Source organism: Strongylocentrotus purpuratus, unplaced genomic scaffold (genome assembly GCF_000002235.5).
Source record: "Strongylocentrotus purpuratus isolate Spur 01 unplaced genomic scaffold, Spur_5.0 spur5_scaffold_3, whole genome shotgun sequence".
In the NCBI taxonomy this organism is placed as follows: domain Eukaryota; kingdom Metazoa; phylum Echinodermata; class Echinoidea; order Camarodonta; family Strongylocentrotidae; genus Strongylocentrotus; species Strongylocentrotus purpuratus.
The window spans coordinates 4,092,632-4,108,968 of NW_022145609.1; the positions used below are offsets into that span (position 1 = coordinate 4,092,632).

Below are 16,337 nucleotides of genomic sequence, written 5' to 3' on the forward strand. Positions count from 1 at the left end.
TTCTCATAAGTGCCCCTTTAAATATCTGGTCAGTGCCCCTTTTCACCTCTGATAATTTCTCTTTTAACAATGATATGTCCCTATTTTCCTTTCTAATAAGGGACCTATCCCCTTGTTAGAAATGCCCCCTTTTGCTTCTTATAAATGCACATATAAAAACCTGATGTGTGCACTTTTTTTCGTCGACAAATTCCCATTTCCCATTATCAGAGGTGCCTTTTTTTTTCATCCCTGGTGAGTGCCCCTTTCAGGTATTAGAAGTGCCTCATTGTCACCTCTGATAATTACCCTTTGTATTTTGACACATGCTCCTTTTCTTTTCTAAAAAGTGTATTATTCCTTTCGATAAGTGTCCCTCTTTCCTCTCATCATTAAACTTGCCCCTAATTTAAAGCGACTGAGAGCATTTTCCCCCAAAGCTCGCTCGCTAGCAATATACTGTTATAAATTAGATAATGATGTTACTTATCCAAGGTGTTTTGAGTCTTCGATTATGAAATGTGCTTATAACCCTATAATGATTTTTGTCCCCCTCTTTATAACATGAATTTTGTTTGCGCTGCGACCTCACAAATCTTACAAGAGTTCCCCACTCGCTTGCAAATGAATATGATCATCACACCAAATTGCAAAGTAAGATGCTTAAGTGATTTGTATGATGTGTAAAGAGAAACAAATATTGAATTCATTCCCGATAATGTAATGACAACATTGGGGTATTTTAGCTTTGAGATTTCCCTTTGTAGGTGCCCTTTTTGGTTGTACCCCCTCCCCTGTACAGGCCTATGAACATATGCGTATGAACAACTTTTTTCCGCGAGAGGGCTAAACGATGCCTGCACTAATATTTAATTTCCGTTGAAAATCAATAGATAGAATAACTGAAGAGTTGTAAAAAATAATCAAACTTTATATGATATAAATTTGTCACTCTTCTCCAAAGAGTTAAATGGGTACTAGTTAATAGGAATTTCTTGAATACTGTGAGCACCGAAATCGGTAGCCTAGCTGTGGTATTCACGAGCGCATGGAGCACTTACATTTGCGTGGTGGATATGTGCATGGGTTATAAAATTTGAAATATTGTTAATATAAAATTTCCAGTTCGTTATTGGAACATTAATTTTCCGAAAATGGGCTTAACCCCCCGGCCCATGCTATTCAATCGACCCATCGATTGATTTACATGTTGATCATTCTACAGTTGTGTTATAAATTGAGGGACATATTGTGGTGTAGTACATATATTAGTTATTATATGGTTTAAAGGTAATACAAAGTTTTGGTATGGGGTCATGAATTTGTTTAAAATTAACATACTGGAAGCATATGTGATCCTACAATATTCATTGCTCGTTATCGCGGTTGAAATCGAGTCTAAAGTTATTAAATTAATTAATTAAGTCTTTATGTTGTATAGCTCCCTCTCAAGGTCAAGATATTAATTGAGCTATAAAACAATGTTTCTTGACTAAAATCGACCGATTAGCTATTCCCGTTTGGAAATTATATATCACAACTACATATTCTGAAATTTTCATGGTCGCAGCTACCATTGTACGGCCGTAGGCGCTGTTTGAAATTTATCAAAATTTACCGGGAGCACCGGTAAATTTTTATATTTAATTTGTCTCAAAAGCAAAAGTGTTTTAGGGACTAAATTTTCTTGTGCTTATTATACATCAACAGGGTCATCCAAATATATAAAAATTATAAAGAATCACTATCCACCCAATTTTCAAAATTTCCCAAAACTTTGTATTACATTTAAAGTCCAAAATGCATATGAGAAAAGAAAATTAGTATAGGCTTATACTGTTTATAAAAAAAAAAATCACTCTTGGTATTCCAGGTGAGGTTGTTCATATCACAGTGCTGACCGTGGGATACACCAATGTAGGTTCATCGAGCGGTTTGCAGTACCAATGTTGGGGCAGTGACCCAGATACAGACGCTACACGATCATTTGGTCGATCAGCACCCATAACAACAGACAGATCACCACCAGAAGATGAGAGACACTCTAAACATTACTTCGTCAGAGTGGTCAAATTCCCTACAGGAGATGGATGGGATAGTGATGGTTACGGTCCTTTCTACTGTGAGGCTTCTAAACCTGATCGAGATGTTACAAGGGTTACTACATTTTTCCAACGAGTTGATGGTAAGTTTAATATTCCATTTATTATAATAAGCATAGGATTTCTTTATTTTTAAAGATTTTTTCTTCAATGTATACTATAGAAGCTTCCTGTACTGATGTAAAGTAGTCCAAGTGAAGTTCTGAGCATATTCCCGACAGATCAGTAAGAACATATATAACACTTTGTAAATAGGATGAAATAATCAAAATTAATCCCAATTAATTCCAATTTGTATACCAGATCTATACATATTGTCGAATAGAGAATCGAATATCATATTTTATTATGCGAGAAAAATTGAAATATTATTCGTTAATTATTAGTTTATTATTTCTAAGATCTTCGCAATGCGGCTTTGTTATAATGATGTTTGTTTATCAAATAACCATTATTTATCTTTAACAATATAGACTGAGCTTATATTGCATTTTGGAGATTCCTCAAATATTAGAGGAACCTCCTTAAAGGAATAGTTGAGTTCTGTTGCAAAGGGCGCTACACAAAATAATTTTTTTGTGAGATAATGAAAAACTGAGTGGCAGATTTGAAAGAACATAATATTTAAATGACAAAATCATCTTTGTTTGATCAAAATCGGTGTAGAGACGGCTGAAATATAACGATTTCTAATACTTGTGTACCACCACAAATATTAGGTATTTTGAAAAATTTGAAAAAAAACGTTGAAAAAACGAAATGACGCCTTTTACGTCGTATTTCAGCCAATGCCGATATTGGCTTTTGGTGGCATTTTCGTGTTGCTTATATTACGCACAACCAGCCGGTCCATGTATTGTTATTTTTTGATTTAAAAATTATTTAACGGTCACCATGTTTTTTTGAAAGTTGAGCTGAATTTGTATACTCGTATTGGCTAAATTTCACACATTTTGGGGTCTAAAATTACCTTCATAGCAATTTTAGGTTCTAAAAGGGCACTAGAAATGTCATAGATAAGAATAAGAGCAATAACAATGCACTTTGAAGGCATTTGCGGTCTGAAAACAGAACTCAACTATTCCTTTAATACAAAGATATATCAAGTTTTTTCAATCATGAACACCGTCATATTATTACTCATGGCAGTGGTCGGGGGGCACAAAATCGCATGGGGTGAAGTATATGAAAAACGATGGAGCGAGGCGTCAGCGGCGAGGGAGCGGAGCGACCAAGCGGGGGTGGGTCTGGGAGGGGGTCAGAACCCCTCCCTGAGTAGGAAGCATTTGCAATTTTATAACCACATTAGGTGCATTTTCAGGCACTTCCTGGAGTAATATGATGTAAAATTGCTTTTTCCTACCCCCTCAAAGAGTAGGGATCCAGGAGCGGATGATGGGATCTGGCTTTTTGCTAAGGGGGGGGGGGGTTGACCCAATGACGCCACGGAGCATCGTCCACGAGCCGCGAAGCGACGACGCTATTTTGTTGTTGTTGCTATTTTGGAACCCCGTAAGTGATGTTTTCCTGACATCTTCTGACACAATGGCAATAAAAAGCAGTGCATGATAATTACGTCTTTTTAAATCAAGCAACAGTTTAAGAGGGGTCGACCCAAAGACGATGCAGAGCATTGTCCACGAGCCGTGTAGCGGCGAGGCGATTTTTTGGGGTGCTATTTTAAACCCCCGTCAGTGATGTTTTCCTGGCATCTATATACTGACACAATGGAGACCATAAAAAGCAGTGCATGATAACGCCTTTTTAAATCAAATAACAGTTTAACGGGGGTTCGACCCATGACGATGCGTCCACGAGCCGCCGATTTTTTTTAATTATTTTTTTTTTGGGGGGTGGGGCTATTTTGAAACCCCGTAAGTGATATTTTCCTGGCATCTACTAACACAATGGAGACCATAAATAGCAGTGCATGATAATGTATTTTTAATACGGAGCATCGTCCACGAGCCGCAAGGTCCGAGCCGCGTAGCGGCGAGGCGATTTTTTTTTTTTTTTTTTTTTTTTTTTTTAGGGGGGGGGGGGCTATTTTGAACCCCGTAAGTGATGTTTTCCTAGCATCTACAAACACAATGGAGACCATAAATAGCAGTGCATGATAATGTATTTTTAAATCAAGTTACAGTTAGAGGGGGTTCGACCCAATGACGATGCAGAGCATCGTCCACGCACCTCAAAGTCCGAGCCGCGTAGACCTTATGGATTTTTGGATTTTTGGGGGGCTATTTTGAACCCCCGTAAGTGATATTTTCCTGGCATCTACTAACACAATGGAGACCATAAAAAGCAGTGCACGATAACGTCTTTTTAAATCAAGTGACAGTTTAAGGGGGTTCGACCCGATGACGATACGGATACTGTGTGGGTCTGGACACATGCGTTTTTCTATTCACATCAAAAGCAGTGCACGATAACGTCTTTTTAAATCAAGTAACAGTTTAAGAGGGGTCGACCCAAAGACGATGCAGAGCATTGTCCACGAGCCGTGTAGCGGCGAGGCGATTTTGGGGGGTGCTATTTTAAACCCCCGTCAGTAATGTTTTCCTGGCATCTATATACTGACACAATGGAGACCATAAAAAGCAGTGCATGATAACGCCTTTTTAAATCAAATAACAGTTTAACGGGGGTTCGACCCATGACGATGCGTCCACGAGCCGCCGATTTTTTTTTTTTTTTTTTTTTTTTTTTTTTTTTTTTTGGGGGGGGGCTATTTTGAAACCCCGTAAGTGATATTTTCCTGGCATCTACTAACACAATGGAGACCATAAACAGCAGTTCATGATAACGTCTTTTTCAATCAAGTAACAGTTTGAGAGACGATGCGGAGCATCGTCCACGAGCCGCAAGGTCCGAGCCGCGTAGCGGCGAGGCGATTTTTTTTTTTTTTTTTTTTTTTTTTTTTGGGGGGGGGGCTATTTTGAACCCCGTAAGTGATGTTTTCCTGGCATCTACAAACACAATGGAGACCATAAACAGCCGTGCATGATAATGTATTTTTAAATCAAGTAACAGTTTGAGGGGGTTCGACCCAATGACGATGTAGAGCATTGTCCACGAGCCTCAAAGTCCGAGCCGCATAGCGGCGAGGCGATTTTTGGGGGGCTATTTTGAACCCCCGTAAGTGATATTTTCCTGGCATCTACTAACACAATAGAGACCATAAACAGCAGTTCATGATAACGTCTTTTTAAATCAAGTAACAGTTTAAGGGGGTTTCACCCGATGACGATACGGATACTGTGTGGGTCTGGACACATGCGTTTTTCTATTCACATCACATTTTCACTTGGCAGCCCAAGGGGGGGGGGGGTTAAACCCCAACCCCTCCCCCATCCCCTACAGATCCGCCACTGGGATCTTTTGCAAACTGGAAGCAATAAACATTACATGTAGGCGATGGAAAAAAAGTGCTTGCGAAACGGATAGAAATTTCGCGGCCACAGGGATGACAGAAAATAATATGACAATGAAACCAGCAACTGTGGCAGGATTAATGGCGGGGACAATCTGCATGCTGAAAGAACACTTAGAATAGGTATATCGGAAAATTAATTCAAGACTAAGTTATAAGCTATAAGTTATAAAGGAGATAAAATCTTTGGTATTAGTCATGTTCGACTTAAAATTGCATCCCCCCCCCCCCCCGCCCCTACCCCGGTAAAAAAAACCTTCTTATAATATCATCCCCCTTTCTTTCTTTTCCCTTCTCATTATTCTCCTTTTCCCCCTTTTCTCTCCTCCGTCTTTCCGCGTTTCTTCTTTTTCCGCCTTTTCTCTCCTCTCTGTCTTTCCCTTTCCCCTCCTTTTTTCCTCTCCCCTTTTCTTTCCCCCTCTTTTCTTCTTCTTTCTCTCTTCCCTTTTTTTTCTTTTTCCTCTCCCTTTTCTTTCCCCCTCCTTTTTCTCCTTTTCTTTTTTTTTGGCCGGAGGGGGGGGGGGGGGGGGGGCACGTGCCCCCTGTGCCCCCCCTGGATCCGCCACTGCATGGAACATCACGTAGTGATCTTCATTTAAAAACAATGCATTACCATAGGCCCATTTAAACATGTTTCCCAAACACCAATTTGAAGAATCATCAATTTTTATGACTACTATTTACACTACTGGAAAAAAAAAACCTGTAACAAACCCGTTGAATTTTGATCATACCGATTTTGTTTGTGAGTAGTGCGCACGTGTGACTTGTCGGCGCTCTTCATGCGTTACCACGGAAGCGAGGAGAGTCATGTGAGCGATAATGGGGATCTTACCGAATGTTGCATTTACACTGCAACAAATTTGTGCAATCTTGGCAGGCGTTTAAAAAAAACTACACTCTCGGGGAGTGTTTCACAAAGACTATGATCGATATAGATTGTACTTGAACTATGGCAGGCTGTTCATGTCACTATTTCCTCGAACCATTCCTGGCTTTGGTTTACCAGGGAACGTACAAATCATGGTCACACATCTACATAATTTACATTTTTGTTATTGTTAAGTATTGAAAGAAAAATCTAAAGATCATATCTAAGGTTTTTTCCCTCTACTTTTACATCTTGGTTCAGGACAGGTTAAGGACAGAAATCGCATTTGCAGTAGTAAAATTCCAAGTCTTGAATATAACTTAACAATACAATGTAAGAAACTCTTTTTCTACAACAATGAACGATCAAAAAATGTAAAAACAGGTACTGTGGATTTTTTTTGCAAAGAAGCGTCTATACCGCAAAACGTTTTACTGAGGATCAGGAGTGAGAGTGATTCAATAAAATAGTTCCGCTTATGATGCTTTTGAACATTGTTTGCTTGAGAATGGCTATAACAAAGGTTTGATGCTTTACATATATACTGAGAATGAATCTGAAAATACCAGAGTACGATTATTTTTAAGAGATTTTAGACTTTTGTGTAAATAGCACAAAAGTTTCAAAAATTTATCATAAGCAAAGCATGCACGGTATTGCGTTAAGCCTGAACATGCCCATTTGTGTTGATGTTGTTTACTAACATTAACATTGTCAAACAGAAGTCCAAAGATTTTGAAATACACCAGACTAGTTGCGGCAATGTTCGAATATTTAAAACGATCTAAACTTGTTATTGAAAAATATCAACAGGAACAAATTTATTCCAACATGCAAGTGAATATTTTGAAATATATATTTCAATATGCACGTATATGAATGCAAGCCTTATATAAATGTATGTTTCCTTTAGGGAGTAAATGGCTACAGTGCACATTACATGTACATGTAGGTGCTACATGTATTATTATTATTACATTTTTTATTTGGTTCATTTATTATTATCATCCCTTTTAACAGCTAAATTCATATCAAGGGATGGATTGTTTACAAAGACAGTCAATGTGAATGAAACTGGAGTGATGATCAGCATGACTAGTCGTAATAATCCTGATGCGAATGGCAACGTGATTACTTGGATGAAAGATGGAAGTGAGGTTCTTACATCATTTGGTGGGCAGACTCAGATCAGCTTCCCAACCCAATCCAGACATCAGACCAAGGAATCTATGAGATCTACTATGATAACGAGAGGGATCAAAATAGAGGAGGATTATACAAACTCATCGTCAGAGGTATATTATGTACAAGTGTATTTCTGCTTAATTCAGACTGGGCATTTTGAGAGGGGTCATTTCTTATTTATATAATATTGTTTGTTATGATGCATGTAAAAGGCTCTGCTTCATATTTCGCCAATAAATCTTTATTTTAGAATCATTGGATTTTTATGCAAATTACATGTGGACAACTCATTATTATTTTTTTTTTTTAAATTTGAACACTTGACAAAACAATTAGTTTTAGAGCATTCTAGTAGATAATGTCCAAGCCTGATCTTTTCCGGATGTCGCGTTATCGTAACATGGACATCTCTTTCCCCATTGCAAATTTTGTTCCAAAATATTTATGAAAATTCAACGATAAAATTCAGGTGTCAGCATGTCATGATCTGTGTTGTGATTTTGACATATATGGGTAGTTTAAAATTACCCGTATGTAAATTCAGAATGTGACAGAGCCTATGGCATACGATATTCAATAGTTGTACGTTCGAGAACATTATTTTGTAACAAACTTTGCACTTGTCTACTTCCATTTTATATTACCCTGCTTATCTTCTATCTTTTGTCTTCCGTGTCATGATGTAATCTTTAGTGACATGTATACTTAATTATTTTTCTCCCTCCCTTTCTCAAATAGAATGCGCTGCTGGTAAGTGGGGTCCCCCTGAGTGTTATGGTATCTGTGATAAATGCTACAATGGTGGAGTCTGTGATGACAAGTCTGGTCTATGTATCTGTCCTAACAACTTCAAGGGACCGAATTGTTTAGAAAGTAAGTAGGCCTGTAGAGCTTAATTTTAAATGATGTTTATCTCTTAATAAGCGCTAGTTACCTGGCAGCTCGGCTATAATCAGGGTAATATGTGTAAAGTACCACGAGCGTCAGAGCCTGGCGGATACCGGTATCGATTTATTTAATGAACTTAGGAAGATATTCTTTTCTTATTCCATAGAAAATGGTAATGTACATCTATTCTACATGTTCAATTTCAAATATGTCTTTCTTCTACCTGACGACATTCTTATATATGTACTTGTAAATCTTTATTTTACCAGAAATTATTTGCAAGAATAATGTTGATTTATCATTTATGATTCTGTTTATAACAAGTTGATTTCTGATTTGTTATAGTATATTATCTATGTTATGTCTTATTAGCAGTAAAATGAGTTTGTAAATACTTTGTAAAGTGTCCCTCTCTACCAGAGCTGAGGTTCTTTCTACATATACATGTAATGTTTATACACTGTACATCGAGTGAATCAATGCAAAAATGAATGAAAATAACAAACAGCAGGGGAAAAGATTTGCTTTAGTTGTTATTCCTTAATACCATATGAAATATATAAATAGTATCTAAATAAATGTCTCAATAACATTAATTTGTATGATCGACAAACTTTGCTATCCGTGATATGGGAGGGCTTTATTCAATGTAGTAAAAACTATTATTTTCAAAGAGAATAAGACACCATCGGCAATTTGCAAAGGAGAAGCAACCATATTTGAAATTTATCTCATGAAATCTTATTTCTTAGACAAGTCTACAAGGTTTTGATTCAACAATGCAACTATTTTTTTTCTTCTTCAGTTTGTAGAAATGATGGTGGAAATCGATTTGGATTGAACTGCGAGTTTCGATGTACTAGAAACAATGATCCTGCCACAAAATGTCATGGGTATCTTTTTTGCCTACCTGATCCTTATGGATGTTCATGTGACGTCGGTGCCCATGGTCTTGGATGTAACACACGTAAGTCCTCCGAAGTTATTTAATTGTGCTCAAATTCTAATAATTAAAATATATACATTTAGGCCTCATATAGCACATAACATAATGTGGCTAGATTCATGAGTGAGGTCAGGGGCAACTCATTGGACAAAAGAAGGAGAAGAAGAAGAAGAAGAAAATAAAAGTGGGGGGGGGGGGAAGAGAAGGAGAAGGAGGAGGAGGAGATGAAGATTAATAAAAAGAAGCTATCGTAACATGCACAATATTTTCCTTTCTGCATCTGATGAATGTATTGTATCTGTCCATCTTGATTATATATTTTTGAATTCCTTTACAGAATGTACTAGTGGTACATATGGTCCAGGATGTTCACAGACATGTCACTGTGCAGGCGGTGGTTCATCATGTAACATCTACAGTGGAATATGTACAGGTGGATGTCAGACTGGCTGGTCTGGGGACAGTTGTCAAAGTAAGTCATGGTCAGCAATGATAACAAATGATATGACATAAATGCTCTCCCCAAATAAGAGAAATCAGAATGTTTACATGTACACTGCAGCTTTGTAATAAACTTCCTGTTATTTGTTGTTTACCTATGCCTATATGAACCGGATTGCTCCTGCAACCCTACTGCATAACTCAGTAGTTTTCATTTGAAGTTATTATATTTATTGTTGTAGACATATCCAGATCCTATGTTTTGCGGTCCAATATATTCCATTTTCCTTATGTTCATGGATGACATATTCAACAAATACATGAACTTATTTAGTGAAGGCACGGTTAAATTCAGGAATAATATGTGCCATAATTGAAGTTGGTACGTAGTGCTAGGAAAAAATTCAAACTAGTTACAAGGAAAAGAATTGTGTAATGGAAACAACCATATTGTTGTGGACTTCTTCTAATATTATTTGCTGGTGCCTGCTAAATTGTGAGTTTGTAAATGTTGTTTTTATCATCCACAGTTCCAGATGAATGTGAAGCCGGTTACTATGGATCTCAATGCACTGATAAATGTCATTGCTTGAATGATGAACCATGTGAGAAACAGACTGGAGAGTGCCCTGAGCAGAAGTGTGCTCTAGGCTACAAAGTACGCAGTACTGGCCAGGTCATATGTCAAGGTAATTATAAGATTCTGTTTTTCAATCAAGCGTGTTGAATTTTGCATATCAATTCCTATTTATCACACGTCTATATACAGCATATACATACATGAATGGTACAGTGTGCTAATTTACATACCGGTATTTTGTTTTATGTACCACATATGAACGCTCATAAATACATGTGCATGTAGAGTATGTACAATGGTCATATAAACTATATATATATATTATGTACATAGTTCTGAGATAGTTAATACATTGTTATAATGTATACTCTGGAGGGGGATTCTAGTAGACAAATATCGACTTCTTTGAAGGGCATGGTTATTTATGGTGATTATTCGCACAACGTGATCTTGTAACTATACTATGCCCCGAGACAAAAGCGAGGGACATAGTGCAATCTCGAGAACACTGAGGAGCTACATTTACATGTATTATAGTTTGAATAGTGAGGTAAAAAATTAGCCGTAAATATTGTTTAATATATCGTATTCATTGTTTGGATTAACCAAAATATATCATGACAAAGTATTCCATTTAAAGTGTTTTCATTGATGGAGGGAAAGTTTAACAATCTGAAAAAGGGTGTGTGCCAACTGCTTGTTCCATTGTTAACTTCATGCGTACAAGTAGACTCGAGCCAAAGTTATCTTCGCCTTTAGTATTCAATAATAATCGTTGACCAGATGTCTCCAATATAAACATGAACTGTGTTTTATTTTTTCAGAGTGTGAAGGGAGAACCTTTGGTTTGGATTGTCTTCAGCAATGTCATTGTGCTCAAGAGGCTTGCGAGACGGAGAGGGGTCTTTGCCAGGGATTGAACCATACTGCCTTCAAAGTAATTATACCTAGCATATATTGTATTCTGTTTTGTTCCCTTGTTCGGCGATTATTAAAATGATTATAATTCTTGTTTGTTGCAGAAAATTGAGCATAGTATTTTATACAAAATTGTTTTTAGCCAATCAATAAATCTAATAACTTAAGTTTCTTTGTTGGTGTTTAAAAATAGTCAAAATAAAAATACAAAATGATTTAACATTCTTGGGGGGGGGGGGGAATTATCCAGGATTTTTTAATTTGTAGGCATATTAAAAAAATATTTAAAAGAAATGAATGTACACCCACTCACCAGGCCTCTCGCAGGCCAGCCAGTGCGCGAACAAGTTAGGGAGGTGGTCGTTGTGCACGGACTATTAACTACATGAAATCTCACAGGGGGATTTTAAGTGGTCGTTATAGACAGGTGATCGCTAAGACAGGTTTGACTGTAATACAAACATTATTTTCTCCAGTGGATAGACATCATGATTGGTAAAAGTCTGTGGTATCACGAATGTTACGAGTGGTTTCCTCTACCCGTTGTCCCTAGGTCCTTTGTTCCACAACAACAGAATACACAAAAGTGGTTAGATTTCAAGGGCTGATCTTCATTATTGAGCTTCGTTCTTCAACTCCAAATACTAGACTAACTCGTCCTGAGGACGGTCCGTACAATGTATCTAGAGATTCGGTCGATACACCCCCCCCCCCCCCCCCCCCCCCCCCCCCCCCCCCCATAAATTAGCATTTATACCAGTAGGAGAAGTGCTATAAAAACATTTCTTTTTCAATGTTGTTTCAGCAACTGCTGTCAGAATACAAAAACCGAAAGTATTTATAAGTATGAGGTCTTTGTAGATTTAGAAATCTGATAAACAAGTCAGCTTGTAAAACTATACAGTACCAGCATGCAAATGGTATCACAGCGTTGTCTAGTGGTTTCTGTTCATACAATAACATTGAGTATGAACAGCTATAAGTAAAAACATTAACCATTCTTTTATCATCCTGCTCTATCAACTTCATCGCTGACTTTTGCATATATCAGAAGTCATTTGTACTTAACATAAAACAAAATACAATTCAAATCGCAAAGAAGTTCACCTTAAATGACCTATCAATATTAATATGACTTCATGCTTCTTCGCAAGTTTGAATCGAAACATATTTCTTTGCATAAAAATAATACTAAACAAACTTCAGCAACATTAAACCTGTCTGAAAGATAATATAATATAGCCTTCACGTCAGTTGTAGAAACATGTTACTATTAATCTGAAGTTTTGCATTGTAGTGTAAAACCATATCATCTGTGTTGGTTGAGTATTGAATATTTTCAAGAATAACTTTGATTACTTTATATCCATAACCAAAAATATGGTAAAACACCAAAATACTTTTTGTTCCAAAGTTCCTTCTTTTAATATATTTATCCTGCCTTGGATAAAACATATAAATCAATTTACTGTTTCTGTTTTTATAAATAAACATGCACAGACAAAATGATGACTCACTAGGCTTTCTAGTTCCTTGTGTTTGTACCAAAAGGGTTTTAGCACAATAATATTATCATGCATGTTCAAATTCGTCAACGAATACGATAAGCATATCACATACATATATACACTGGTTTACAGACATCTGGAAAGCAAACATAAGAAAAATACATTTTTCTGTGAGTCCAATAAACAGTTTCAATGAGTCCAATCGGTCTATGTTCACAATGCTTTGTGATTATTAAAGAACCCATCAAAGTTAAAAGTTCTGGTTCCCTTTCTCACATAGTATTCCAATGAATTCACCTAAGTTCAACTGTTCAAGTATGATGCTTCACTGTAAGTGTTCAACTGTTCACGAAATATGGTTCACACAAGGGTTGCTCACTTTTGTCCATTATCACACACGAGATAAAGCGTCCGCAATAACATTGTCCTTTCCTGGCACATGTAGAATGTCCAAGTTGTATTCTTGGAGCAGCAAACTCCATTGCGTCAGTCTTTGGTTCTTGTTTTTCATTCTGTTGAGGAATGTCAGGGGGTTATGATCAGTTAGTACCCTGACTGGATGTTGAGATCCACTGACATACACGTCAAAATGTTCAAGTGCAAGTATCAAAGCCAATGTTTCTTTTTCGACAGTAGAATAGTTCTTCTGACTTGCACTGAATTTCTTTGAGAAGAATGATATGGGTCTGTCGATACCTTCAGCGTCTGCTTGAGTAAGAACTGCACCAGCACCTACATCACTCGCGTCCACCATCATGCTGAACGGCTGGTTGAAATCCGGAGCCATCAGTACCGGATTGGTAGATAAGAGGGCTTTCGCCTGGTTGAAAGCACTCTCGCAGTCGTCAGACCAGACAAACGTCACCTGCTTGCGCAGCAGATTGGTTAGGGGAGTTACAACATCGGAGAAGTTATGGCAGAATCTTCTATAATAGCCTGCCATGCCCAGGAACCGCATCAATTCCTTCCGGTTGGTTGGAATCGGGAAAGCCAGGATGGAATCGACCTTCGCCGAGATTGGCCGTACTTGACCCGAACCAACAACATGCCCAAGGAAAAGGACAGTTGCCCCTGCAAACTCGCTCTTTGCCAAGTTGACTGTCATTTTGGCAATGGACAACCTTTCAAACAACTCTCTGATTCTCTGTACGTGCTCATCCCACTCCTCACTATACACGATTATGTCATCTATGTATGCTTCGCAACCTGCCATATTCGCTATAAGATTATTCACAAGTCTTTGGAATGTCGCAGGCGCATTTTTCATGCCAAAAGGCATCACTGTGTATTGGAAAAGGCCTTGCGGAGTAGAAAACGCAGAGATCTCTTGTGCTCTTTTTGTCAAAGGGATTTGCCAGTATCCCTTTAAGAGATCAAATTTGCTCACATACTTTGCTTTGCCTATACGGTCTATGCAATCATCTATTCGCGGAATCGGAAAAGAATCTGTCTTCGTGCACGCGTTTACTTTTCTGTAATCCGTACAGAAACGATTGGATTTATCCGGTTTCGGAACGAGGATGCAAGGAGAAGACCATGCACTACTACTTGGCTCGACAATGCCGTTCTGTAGCATGTATTCGATTTCCTTTTCAAGATTTTTCAGTTTTGTCGGGTTTGCACGATATGGTGCCTGTTTGATTGGGGTTTTATCTCCCACATCAACATCATGCTCAACAACATCAGTTCGAGAGGGAACATCAGCAAATAACTGTGGATATTCACTCAACAGCTCTTTCACATCACTCCTCTCCTTCACAGATAAGTGTGTTAATTTGTTATCGATGTGTGCTAGAACCTCTGATTTTTTTAATTTCACACATGGGTTATCTCTCTCAATTTTGCACACTTCTTTCTCAACTTCACACTTTGAGTCACATTCAACAGCACTTAACACTGGTTGTGCTTTACTCTCGTCACCTCTTCGGATATATGGCTTAAGCATATTCACATGACACACACGTCTCTTCTTCTGCCTATCTGGAGTATTGACAACGTAGTCGACATCACCAACTCTCTTAGCAATAGTGTACGGCCCAGAAAATCTAGCCTGCAGAGAATGACCAACTATCGGCAGTAAGACCAAGACTTCATCTCCTACCTCGAAATTCCTCTCTTTGGATTTCCTGTCATACCATGACTTCATCTTCTCCTGAGAATCTGACAAATTCTGTCTGGCAACCTCCCACGCCTTATGCATTCTCTCACGGAAAGTACTCACATACTCCAACACATTTGTTTGTGAATCATCACACAACAGTCTCTCTTTTAGCAACTTCAATGGTCCACGTACTGAGTGACCGTATACCAACTCAAAAGAACTGAAACCAAGCGACTCTTGTACAGCATCCCGCACAGCAAACAATAACAAGGGAACTCCCTCATCCCATTGTTTCTCTGACTCCATACAATAAGTTTTCAACATATTCTTCAAAGTCTGGTGGAATCTCTCCAGTGCTCCCTGGGACACCTGATTGAACACCCTAGACATGAAATTTGACCCTTGATCAGATTGTACAGTTTTTGGTAGCCGTACAGTAGTGAAAAATTTCACTAACGCCTTTGTCACATTATTCGCTGTAATGCGCCGCAGTGGTACTGCTTCGGTATATCTCGTCGCAGCGCACATTATCGTCAATAAGTATTCATTACCTGCCTTAGTATTTGGCAGAGGACCTACACAATCTACTATGATCCTAGAAAATGGCTCATCGAACGCCGGTATAATTGGCTTCAATGGTGCTGCCAGTATTTTCTGATTCGGTTTACCTACAACTTGACATGCGTGCCAACTTCTGCAAAAATTTGCAACATCTTTTTACACACCTGGCCAAAAGAAATGAGAAAGAATTTTCTCCTGGGTTTGTGAACCCCTAAATGACCTGCAAGTGGAGCTTCATGAGCAAGGCTAATTATGTCCTGCCGGTATGTAGAAGGGACTACAATTTGGTGGACTTCTTTCCACACCTCATCTGCAGGGACATCTGCTGGCCTCCACTTTCTCATTAGCACACCTGCTTTCTTGTAATAACAAACAGGCACAGTCAATGCCTCTTCCTCAGAAACAGCTCTCTCATTCAAAGAAATCAACTGAGGATCTGTCTGTTGCTCCTTTAGCAACTTACTCTTTTTCAAAGATAGTGGTTCAGATTTTTCACTATTTCCTATGCTATGAACCTCTCTCGCACTCTCATTCACATTGGAATCAGACTCATCCTCAACCAAACGACAAAAGAAAGAATCTCCTAAGTCAACATCTATTTCATTAGACTTCTTCTCTGACTCAACTTTCTTAGCCTTTGAACGAGTTACAGCACATGCTGGGAACACTACAGAAGATTCTGCAACCAACTCATCTGTCTCAGAACTTTTACAAGGACTCGAACTTACTACTGGACATGACACGACTCTATCACCAGCGAGATCATTACCTAATATGATGGATACCTCTTCCACAGGAAGTGATGGTCTAACTGCCATCTTCAC

General features: G+C 38.2%; 1 protein-coding gene across 1 annotated transcript in view; it reads left to right on the plus strand.

Moving 5' to 3' along the window:
* LOC115928756 (multiple epidermal growth factor-like domains protein 6) overlaps window positions 1-11,425 on the plus strand; it is a 49,291-nt gene extending 37,866 nt beyond the window's left edge. Inside the window, exons 2-8 of the mRNA XM_030996629.1 lie at window positions 1,853-2,164; window positions 7,573-7,680; window positions 8,309-8,443; window positions 9,264-9,425; window positions 9,742-9,876; window positions 10,376-10,534; window positions 11,250-11,425. Of these exons, the coding sequence (XP_030852489.1) occupies window positions 1,853-2,164; window positions 7,573-7,680; window positions 8,309-8,443; window positions 9,264-9,425; window positions 9,742-9,876; window positions 10,376-10,534; window positions 11,250-11,425 (1,187 nt within the window). The remainder of the gene's footprint in view (window positions 1-1,852; window positions 2,165-7,572; window positions 7,681-8,308; window positions 8,444-9,263; window positions 9,426-9,741; window positions 9,877-10,375; window positions 10,535-11,249) is intronic.
* The last annotated feature ends 4,912 nt before the right edge of the window (window positions 11,426-16,337 follow it).